Raw genomic sequence first — 12,066 nt, 5'->3', positions numbered from 1 at the left:
TCATGATTTCGGCTCTCTATAAGGACTTTAAGCATTAATGTAATAGTCAGCAACTATAACTTCTTGTTGACAAAATAAAACTTAATACTTAAAACTATCCATACAACTGCGTACGATTACATTATCATGTATTCATTTTTTATTAACTGCTTATAAATGCTAAATAGTGGGCTTAAAATAAAGTGTTACCATTAGTTAATATCTGTCTCTCACTGATAACAGTTTATCGTGGATGCTTTTTGGAATTTGAAAACTTGGAAATTTTCCAAATAGTGCTAATGAACGTTTTCTCACATGTTGTTCCATTGTGGACCATCCCACTGTCTTGGTACAGTGGGCAGCAGAAAGGGGACTCTTTCAGGGACATATCTTTGCAGGATGTCGACCCATTCACAGGCAAATAAGGCCATGAAAAGGTTTATAGACAGGTTTGGAGCTTAACATCTTCAGACTAACTGTAAGACAGTGCAGGGACTTTACAACAAGAATGTGTGAGCTCTTAGCAGGACCACTAGACAAAATCTTATCTTCCCTCAAATGGGGGTCAGATTGTCTTTCTTCTTGCTGTTGTGATCTCGACTCTGCAGCCTATTGATTTAATACACGCTGGATGATAGTGGATATTGACCACATAGTAATTGACGGTGCGCATGTAGAGAGTTTTTGTTAGGAGGACCCAAAGTGCTTCACATTGACTTCTTCATTGATGAGTCAGTCCATTGACTTCCTCAGAGATCGTTGCGATCTGACACATGAAAGCAAGGTCAGGCCACTGAAACACCTGCACTTGTCTTCTGAAGGTACAAATGTGCACTAAAGAGGACCTCTTTTAGAGTTTAAAAGCCTGTTATTTTGGCTTCCTGTCTGATCAGACAATTAATATGTAAGATGTAATTAAAACGCAAAGCTGTGAGGACAAAGCATCACACTGCTGAGGAGGCATTTATGTAAAAACAGTTGCTGATACAGGATTTTATTATCATGTCAATCCTGGACTATTTTTCATATTTCAATCCAACGAACAGATCTATGTCCTTTGCTTGAACTATTTCTGGAAGGCGAGTCAGGCAAAGTGGACAACTGCCCTAGGGCCCTAGACCCCCAGGGGCCCCAAACCCCCCAGGTTTACTGTAATTTTGTAGTAATTTTGTTAAATGTAATTTTCTTTGGGAATATCAGAATATACACTACTAAAATACAATAGAGGCTGACGTGATAAGAGCAAAGGTATATTTATTTCTTCATTTTATTGTATTTCCTTTAGCTTCAACCGTAGCAGTTGCTAATCCTCCAGGGGTCCACACACACACATAAAATGTCCAAATAAAACATTAATAAAAAAAATATGGCAATGTCTAAACCAGACCACAAAGTCGTTAATGACTTCTTGTCTTCAAGAACCTTCCTTTGTCAAACTCAAGTTTTATACTAGTGTGACTCCCCAAATTGTGTTTGATCACCACATTACCACACAGCAAACCTGAAGTTATTCTAGCACAGGAATACGATCCACAGAGATGGAAACTTATAATAAAACTTATTTTCACCCCAGGCCCCCCAAACAGATTAATCTGGCTATGCATACAGTATGAACATGGATATATGGATATATGGACATATTCCTGTAAACGTTTTTGTGTTCTACTCTAAATATTAGTATTATCCTCAATCTGCAGCCTTAATATATTATAATTGGGATGAGGACATTGAGAAGAGTCAATGATGCACATGAATGTGTCACACTGTCACTTTTCTGCATGTACGTTAAACCTTTATGTGGAATGTTATGATAAGGTGAATACATATAATACATATATCATATGCATGTCAATACTTCCCATTATGTATTGGACTGGTAGCTCTTAATGTGATATAGGAAAATTTTTATGGATATCCTGAAGACCTCTGCTGTAAACTATTACTAACTAATACTAATATTTTACACTTAAATCTCATTTTCTACCTCTTGATATGTGATTCTAATTCATTGCACATTTTAATTTCATATAACCTATTCTTATATGGCAACTTTATAATGATTTTTTCTCCATGTTGTACTTCTGCTCCTATAATTTATACTATTTAGCTGACATTTATCTTTCCATATTGCATGTTTATATGCCCTTCTATGATAATATAAATGATATTTTCACTGAAATATGCCTTTATTTTGTTACTATTTGTTCTGCCACTACCGAATTTCAACCTGAGGTGAAAACTTCTATTAAATAACCTATATGACATTGAAATCATTGAAACATGCACATATCATGTACATGCACATAAACACTTCCCATTTTTATGACTCAATTTGGATATAAGCACATTTTGGATATCCTGAAGATCTCTGCTCATTATATTCTTATATAACGTTTTTTTTTTAAACTGTCAATTACCATAGACTGCATTTTTGCTACTGCAGCTGCTGCTGTTTTGCAAGCCATTTACCCTTCTCTTATTTCCCATCTTTTCCCATTGTTTAATTCACAGTTCTACTAACTGATTCTTATTGACATTGTCAGTTGCATATGTATATGTCCTTTTTTTGGTTACATTAAGATATGCCTTTATTCTATCAGTGTTTGTTCTGCAGCGACCGAATTTATCCTCGTGGGTGTTTAAGTTTCAACTGGCAGTAAAAACTCAAATTAAACTCACATTAAATAACCTACAGCATAATACAAAGAAATGCACGGAATATGCGCAAATGCATGCACAAAATATGCAAAAATGCACAAAACATGCCCTCAACCATAACAATGGTGCATCACATTTTAAGATGCACGTCATCATTCTTACATTTTCACTGTTAATTCGGGGAGAGAGCGCTATTTTTAGTCTCCCTGCACGACTATTACCTCCCCTCTGTAACGAGGTTTTCTGTTAACTCTGTGTGAAATGAGCATTTGACTCTGCAATAAAAATATATGAGGGGAAGAGATGCGGGAAAGACCAAATCGTTGCTATATTGGACCATCCACCGGTGCAGCTGGTCTATTTTTAGCTGGGAACTACATCAGCTCTGACTGCAGACACTGTGAGGGGAAATCACCAGCGCTGTTTTGCTGCTGTCTTCACCCAACCACTGACATTTCACTCAAACACATTAAAGCGGGAGAAAGACACACAGTAGAATGTAATATTTACTGTGTGTTTGTGTGCGAGCTGTGCGTCTCAGAGGCGAGACAAAGAGAGAAAGTAAACCCGGAGAAAATATTGTCACATCAATTTTTTTTTTTGTGTGACAAGGGCTGTTCGCTGAGCCTCGTGGTGAGGTGTTTTGACTATCATCATAAGCAAGCCTCCTATGAGTCCTGTTAGAGCGCAGGATCACCGGTAACCTTGTCTCAGGCACAGCAGGTGGTCCGAGGGGGGTGGGGGGGCGGGTGGGGGTGGAGGAGAGAGAGAGAGAGAGAGAGAGAGAGAGAGAGGCTGCACATTGGTCGGGCTACTTTTCTGACGACACACCAACAATCGTCAACCTGTGGATAGGGCGCGCGCGGGGCTCTGTTGTCTCCACTGCCACCCTCTCCCCTCTGACACCCATCCCGACATCCAGGACGCATGAACTGGGAGAGGGTGCCGGTTCGATTCCCGAACGGAGGAGAGGAACCGAAAAGTTGAGGGGTCGCGCGCCACCCCGCTTCATGAATGGCCGGAACATGGAGGAGATGCCATTCGAAAGAGTCAAGACCCGGCGGAGGAAGGGTCACTGTCCGGCCGGTGCACCCCTGGGCGCCATCGCCTGCGAGGACGAGTTCAATAGCCAGGAGCTGGAGGCTCTCTTCCAGAACTACAACCTGAAGCTGGAGCAGACCGCCACCCTCAAAGCGCTGGCGGTGCTCATCGTGGCCGCGTCGTCGCTGTCCCTGATGGAGCTGCTGTCCAACCCGCGTCTCACCTTGTCCAAGGGCTCCTACCCGGTGCACTGCGTGGTATTCCTGTCGTTGTTTATCGTCACCAACGTCAAATACCTGCAGGTGACGCAGCTGCAGCAAATAGCGAAGCTGGCCCTGCTGTTCAGCTTCACCTTTGCTCTGCTCTGCTGCCCGTTCCCGTTGGCGCTCGGCACGGCGGAGCTGGTGAGCGCCGGTGCCCCTGAGCAAGGCGTGTGGCAGCTCATGCTGGTCACCCTCGTGGCTTACGTGCTGCTGCCGGTGCGGACGCTGCTGGCTGTGCTGTTCGGGGTGATGCTGGCTGCATCCCACTTCATTGTTATAGCGACGTCGGTCACGGGAAGGAAACAGAAGCTGTGGCGACCGGTAAGTGCTGCACCTGCATCCCCGTCAGCTCCTCAGTCACTCAACCAACTCTACTGCCTTATGTTTAGATGACAGTTTCTTCACTTAAGCCATCATCATATCAAATCGGCAGTGGGCTGAGACCCCCCTTCACTCAAACACTACAGTCCAAGTACCCTTGCAGCCACTCCAGTGTAGAAGAATGTAGTTGTACTGGGAAGCTCCCAGCTGGGCTATGAAGTAACTGTATGAATGTAAAGTGGTGCTGGGAAACAGTATGCTCACTCATCCGACTTTCCCTGGAGAAGAACCGGTTCAAAACACCCTCAGTGATCGATTTTAGCTCCAGGATACTGTAGTTGTAAAACTGGAAGCGAGCAGAAAGTTTCGCTTTTGCGCACCTCGGTAATGAAGCAGACGAGGAGCTTTCCAGCTGCCGGTGCTGAAACAGGCGGGGAGGATCCTGCAGAGCCACATACACAACGTAGTGCTGATTCCTGACTGGTCCCTGTGACCCAGATTGTAGGTAGAAGTAATAATTTTAGTATTTAGGATGTGCTTTCCCCACATCAGCATCTTGTTAAATATGGTTTCTGACATATTTATAAGACAGTCAGTGGTTCCCAACCTTTCTGGCTTGTGACCCCTTAAATTAAGCTGTGTCTACTTGCAACCCCTCCTCAGGTTACAGATTTCATTGGGTAGTGACCAGTTCAACCAAAGACTAATTCTTCCTTCTCAAATTGTTTTATTTAAAATTTTTAGGTGGCCTAAGATGTACAATTATCCAGCAAGCCACAAACAAAAAGCAGGGTTTAGAAAAAAGTCTGAAAAATAAATGTGATTTTATGTATCAGAAATATATTTTTTACTGCTTTTCAATTCTGTTTACTCGTGACCCCTCAGATTTGTCTTGACCCCCAAGTTGGGAACCGCTGCTATAAGACACAAACACTCCTATGATTCATATGAGTTTGACAAACTTACTTTATTGGTAGTAATGCATTAAATCAGCGGTTCCCAACCTTTTCGGCTTGTAACCCCTCATCACCAGATGCGATCAGTGCAACCAGGGGGTAATCTGTCTGTTTATCTTATTTTTAGAGGCCTGAGGAGGTACAATTACCCAGTGATTTACTAGAAAATTACATTAGAGAAAAGTCTGAAAAAATAAACATAACTTTGTGTAGCAGAAAAATGTTTTTTCTTGTTAATCATTTCAGACCCCTAGGTTGGGAACCACTGCACTATAGCCGGAAGTGTTTCGGTTTTGCTTATTAGTTACAGTATGAACTGGAGTGAAGCCTTATTTTGTTCATGAGATGGTGTTTTGCTGGTCTCTATAAAGAGAAAATGTATCATTCATCTGGCTGGATTAGAATGTTTCTTTGATCTTTCACCTTTGACCTCTTAGGAATCGAAGACACAGAGTGGCTACAGAGTTCATTCAAACTAAGTGTTCGGATCAATAGTCTGCGATCATTAACCAATAATGCACTTTGGCTGTCAGCCATCCCACTGTAAAGCTTTTGTTCTTTAAGTCACACCAACGATTCATGCTGAAATCACCGTGCTGACCTTGATGTCTGCCATTCATACATCTAGCCAAGATGTATGATTGCACACACAAACGCACATATGGACACGTGTGTTCCTTCAGGCTCCCATGCAGCCGCTGCCACCTTTGTTTGGTTTGGCATGTCTGTTCTCGTTTGTGTGCAGCTGGTGGCCAATGCGGTGCTGTTCACCAGCGTCAACTTGTCGGGGGTGTTTGTGAGGATTCTCACGGAGCGCACCCAGAGGAAAGTCTTCCTGCAAGCCCGCAACTGCATCGAGGAGAGGCTGAGACTGGAGGATGAGAATGAGAAACAGGTGAGGCGTGAGTTTGCACACACACAAAAATGCGCAGAGAGAAAATAGCAGAACGAGAGCGGGACACGAAGACATGCATCCACACATTTCACCTTGTCTTGAGCGCGTATGTTCATGAAATCTTCACAGTCTCTTGAGAAGTTTTTTTTAAAGGTTTCAGGTGGCAATGTATTCTAACAACTTTCCCACAGGCACGCAGTAACTATGACAGCAGCTATTTAAGGAAAGAACAATTACTGTGGCACATGCACCAGTGCCACACATTCCACCCCCTCTGCGCGCACACCTACATGTAGCGATTTAACAAAGGAGCAATCAGGCAACTTTAACACACAGAAACACTTTGTTATGCGCCGCGCCCTCCTCACCCGCCATGTGCACGAAACCCACCTACAACCAGTTGTTAAATAGAGAATTAATTTTCCCATGTCTGTAATATGCTTCTATACACGTCTCACCTCCGTTATACACAACATTTGTGAGCGCACACGCACACTTAGCACCTGTGCTTTGTAGATTAGATGATGATATGCTGTGTTTTCCCCACCAGTAACAGGCTCCCTTCTGACAGGTAATTACACAAGCAGATTGCTTTCATGGCCTCCCTACTCCAGTAAAGGTCACAGTTTATCTGGGTGAGTGAAACACACACAGACCCCTGATTGGGATCTATCAACACCCAGCCAACAGCCTGCAACCGGGCTGCTGCTTATGTGCCCACGAACAAACGTCTCAGATTTGAATTTCACCCATCCAACAGGCCTCTGGTTATCACTCGGGTGTTTTCTCTGGTTTTTGCTATGAGCTGGATCCATAGGTTGTATTGATTCCCTAACATGTGTACGCTATGTGCTGTACGTCTGGGTGGTAAACTGACTACTCAGTTCAATAGCAATCTCAGATCCCAGAGGCAATGCGCAATGAAGCGTTCAGGAACACTATTCAAGGCAAAAACACAGTAAAATGCAACCTGTTCCAAATGTGACATTACTCAAAAAGTGATTCTGACATCTAAGAATTCCTCAGACCTAAACGACAAAATAACTTGGCCAATATGACTGCAACAAAGCAATCCCAACAAAAGGTCTACTTACTATCTTTTTCTGAACCTTTAAATCGTATCTCACAGTCTTCATTTGCAGATGAAATTTCCTCAGTAGTCATGGAGACTGATCTGTTGACATGCGAGCTCAGTAGCTGTTATGGCTTCTTCTATAGCACTTTCAGGAATTTAAGCATCAAAGTTCATTCTTGACCTTGGAAATAGTAGTTTGACAAAGAAAGTCCCATCTCAAGGTCCACTTACTAGCTTTTTCCAGGGCTTTCAGCAGCCATTAAGCTCATACTTCCATCCAGATCCATGACAACTGAGCAAATCTGCTGATGAAGATTGTTTTCTTATGGATGAAAGCTGCAGGAAAGAGGTAGTACGTGGACCTTTGCTTTGTGAAACTACTATTATAGCACAGCACGTTAAAACAAACATTTTAAGTGTTTGAACAAACTACCTCTGGTGTCATTTTTCTGGTCTCGAAATCTCATGGACTTCTGGAGTTTCAAATGTTAAATTTTTGTGGGAGTTGCTCCTTCTTGTTAATCTGGAGGATGGAGAATCTTCATGTTAATGCGAAAGAAAGTGAGCCAGTGTTTCATTAATAAACCACTATGAGGAGAGCCATAGTTAAACAGAGCACACAATGAATTAAGCCCGGGACAGATCAGAGAAATGGGAATCATTGATGTGCGATTATAATACGTTCAGGGAAGAGAAATGGAAGAGATTAATAAAGCAAATAAATGTTTTATTCTATTAAAATTACTTCACACTTTGGCTATCGTGATTTTTACACCTGACACACGTGTATTGGTGCAAAAGCTGAAACACAAGCACGTATGGACAAACACACCCTGACACACACTTTAACACACAGCCTCCATCAGTAAGTGTGATGGTTGTTTCTCTCTCCAGCTTAGTTTTGAGGAGCAGTTGTGTGAATGGATGGATATGTGAAACAGTGTTGGAGGGAGACACAGGAGAGCCCCGGCTGCTTTTATAATGCTGCCTCTCAACAGCTATTCAGCAGAGCCGCCTGATGATTCATTGTGCATTCACAACCATTTGACACCCTGCTAGAATTGTACTTTATGCTGCTGCAAGTGAGACGATTCACAAACAAAAAAACACATATGCTGATCTGTGTAGATACTACTTCAGGCTAGTGCTGAATAGATTAGTTGATTAATTGATTTGACTGAAAATGAATTGACAACAATAATCTATGAACCCTTTAAGCTATACACTCTCCAGCTTCTCAAATGTGAGGATTCAGCCCAGTATCCCTAAGAATTAAGTCCATATTGAATGATTCTGCACCTCACGATTTACATCCACTGCAAACGTTCAGTGTTAATGCAGGTGTTAGTGAATCTTTTATATAGCGAGACACAAAGTAAAGCTGTGTAAGTCAGGGTGGTGGATGGGCTTGTACCGCGTTAACTGCAGAAGGCCGGAGTTTGAGTTCTGTCCCCCTAACTTTAAATACACCATAGTTCTAAGTTAAAAACAAATGGCACTGTATGTAGAAAAAAGGTTTTGCAGAATCGTCCAATATCACCGTTCTTGTCTGGTGATGGGATTGGAGGATTGGAGGCTTTCTCTGTTTTATATCACAGTAAACCTGTGAAGTCTGGGAAATTTTTTCACTATTTATTATTTACGTCAAATGATTAATCCAAAGAATAATTGATATATAAATAATCATCAGTTGCAACCCCATCTCCATGTGCTCCAACATCTCCTAAGTTCAATAACTATATAATAACAGTTTTTGTCATCTAAAGCAGGTCGCAAACTAGTAATTATATTCATCACTGATTAATGATTTGATTAATCAATCAATTGTTTAGTCTATGAAATGTCAGATAATAGTATAATGCCATTCTGAGCGGTCATGGTCTTCAAATTTCTTGTTTTTTTTATTGTCCAACAGTCGGAAACCCAAAGATATTCAGTTCAGTGCTGCAACTAATGATTACTTTCATTACTGATTAATCTGCTTATTATTTTCTGGATGAACTATTTGGAAACGTCAGCAAATTGTGAAAAAAATACCTATCACGAGTTCCTAAAAGCCAAGGTACACGAAGATATTCCATTTCTGATCACATTAGTCAAAAACAGCAATTCTTTACAATAGAACAATGTCCTCCTAGTTTCAAGTTCTAACACTGCCTCCTCTCCTCTTTTAACCCCTCCCTCCTCAGGAGCGTCTGCTAATGAGCCTACTGCCCAGGAATGTTGCCATGGAGATGAAGGAGGACTTCCTGAAGCCGCCTGAAAGGATCTTTCACAAGATCTATATCCAACGTCATGACAATGTCAGGTATGGGGGTGTCATGACAACTGTGGACCACAGAGGTGTGCGGAGAAGCTGGAATGTTTTGATTCAGGTGTCACCTGCTGTGACGTCAAGGTCAAGAATAGAAGGAGAGCAATTGAGATTAGCCATTAACGCAGATGCAATCAAACTACGTAAAGGTTAGAAAGAGAAAAGGGACGGAGCACTGTTGCCTGTGCAGTTGTGACCACCAGTAGATTAGAAAATGGTCATTTCCCCTGCCTCATCTCTTTGCGGTGTTGTTGTTTTGGAGACATATTTTTGAATCTGCATGCAAAATGTATTAAAGAAATCAGAACTGTAATATTATTTATCAAATATTAAAGAATGTTGTTTTATTTGAAGCTCTGCAGCAGCCAAAATGAGGTTGTTTTTTGTCCTATAATTTTAACTCAAAGTCCACTTACTAGCTTTTTTCTGGAGCTTTCCACTGCATCTCATCAGTGGAATTATCAGTGAGATGCAGACTTCTATTTCCAAGGTTGAGAATGAACTTTAACACTCAGGTATTTTCTTTTTTGTGACAAATTGATACGACTTCTGTATGTTTATGAAGGGCATAGGTGACATTTTACCACCAAACATTTTCCAGTTTCACCAAAATGCTTTGTAGCATTTAGACATCATATCCAAAAGTTTGAGAAATATTGAGAAGAAGCAGCTTTGTGGTTTAGCAACACTTAAATAACACAAATAACATAAATTCTTTAATAACAATGTATGAAATAAAATGAAATGGAATATAATATTTATAAGTATGTTTTCATTAGTGTTTAATCACCTGAAAATAAGAATTGTTGTGTTTTACCTTAGAATAAGGTTGCGATTATGACTGTAGACTCTAGATACTAACACTGTATTGGAGGGAACATAAACCATGGGATAATCAAAGATTCACCGGTAACAAAAATAATACTGTAAGCACAAGTTAGTAAGTTCTCCATCATTTTATAGACTAAACAATTAATTGACTAATCATAAACTATTTGACCAGTTAATGATGAAAACAACTGTTGCAGCTATAGATTAGTCGACTGATAGAGAACTATCAATTATTAATAATCTATTTTGTTAATTGATTGTTAATTGTTTAAGTCGTTTATTAAGAAAAATGGCAAACATTCACAGGTTCTAGTTTTGATGATTCATAACAGTTTTCTATCATTGTATGTTTAATCTCTTTGGGGTTTTTTAAATCGCACAAAAAAAGCCATTTGAGGACACTCCCTTTGGTTCTGAGAACTTGTGATGGGCAATTTAAAAAAAATATTTTATAGAATAAACAACTAATTAATTAGTTGATTTGTTGGAAAAATACATTATATATATCAATCAATAATGAAAACGATCATTTTTGCAACCCTTTCCCTGTAAATTTTAGCAGCCTTTTCAGCAGCCACCTCTATTGCAGTTGTAATGAAGAAAATATTACAGAGCGTGAGAACCTGGCCTGACTTTGAGCTTTGAACGAGGTAAAGAGAAACGGAGAGCTGTATCAGTGCTGCTGAGAGTGGGAGTGGAGGGCTAGGTAGCATGTCAACAGCACTCCTGTCAAGAGACAATCCTCTCCACTCTCTGTCTGCCTCTCACTGTCTGTGTCTATCTGCTCGGCTCCCACACTCAGCCACAGCTCGGGAACATCACTGCCCGTTCACCAGCCTCGCTGCCACGCTGGCACTTGGCCAAACATCATGCTGCTGCACCTAGGGAGCCAGCTCCAGCCTGTCTCCAGGGAGCTGCTACAAACACACACATGCACATGTGAACACATGGCGGTAACATCCCAAACATCAGCTTTATTTTGCCGAGCAGGGGCGTGACATTTCCCTGATGTGGCCCCCCTTTGATGTGGCCCTGAGAACGTTTGATCGCATACCTATTTAGCTCCACCACCACTCTGCTCTCCCTCTCCCCTCACCTCCTTTCTCCCCCTCTGCCCTCCTCTCGCCTTCTCCTCCTCACCCACCACACACCAGCACGACCTGCAGAACAGCGCCATTCAAAGACAAATCACACAACAGAACTCTTCTCTCAAGCAGCAGTCGTGATCCCGGCTTTACATACATCAGGCTCCTGAGCGACTATACTGCCCTGCCAAAAAGAACAAACCAGTCACGATGCAGAGGAAGGGCCCTCCTCACAGTACTTACTGGGTACCATCCAAAATGTTTCCCTAGCACCGAGTATCTAAAACTGTCAAGTACTGAAAGCTGGCATTGGATGTCTGGTCAGATACATCTTGTTTACTTATTCTCTGATCAGAGAGTTCCTGATTGCCAATTTAAACTATTTTATTGAGGCAAACTTCATGTACAGCTGCTGGTGTTAACGAGACTGTTCTCACAAGAAAAAACAAGAGCACTGGTCGTTTGTTCAGATACCTAAAATCAGCAACGTATGCACTTACCCAACAAAGACCTCTAAAGGCCTGTGTGAATTATGACTCTTGTTTGTCAGGAGCTGTACTGTAAAGGCAAAAGTAGGGTGTATTTTAGTTATTAGCACTAGAAAACTTAACATGGAGGAGGTTGGGGGTGATGGATTAACAAAAAGAA

At 41.5% G+C, this 12,066-nt stretch overlaps 1 protein-coding gene across 1 annotated transcript in view; it reads left to right on the top strand.

Annotated features, from left to right (window-relative positions):
- The first annotated feature begins 888 nt into the window (after nucleotides 1-888).
- Nucleotides 889-12,066, top strand: part of LOC122877981 (adenylate cyclase type 1-like) — a 51,361-nt gene continuing 40,183 nt past the window's right edge. The window contains exons 1-3 of the mRNA XM_044200232.1: nucleotides 889-4,262; nucleotides 5,964-6,113; nucleotides 9,378-9,496. Of these exons, the coding sequence (XP_044056167.1) occupies nucleotides 3,648-4,262; nucleotides 5,964-6,113; nucleotides 9,378-9,496 (884 nt within the window). The 5' untranslated portion in view covers nucleotides 889-3,647. The remainder of the gene's footprint in view (nucleotides 4,263-5,963; nucleotides 6,114-9,377; nucleotides 9,497-12,066) is intronic.

Source organism: Siniperca chuatsi, linkage group LG6 (genome assembly GCF_020085105.1).
Source record: "Siniperca chuatsi isolate FFG_IHB_CAS linkage group LG6, ASM2008510v1, whole genome shotgun sequence".
Lineage (NCBI taxonomy): Eukaryota > Metazoa > Chordata > Actinopteri > Centrarchiformes > Sinipercidae > Siniperca > Siniperca chuatsi.
This window is presented reverse-complemented; position numbering and strand designations above follow the sequence as displayed.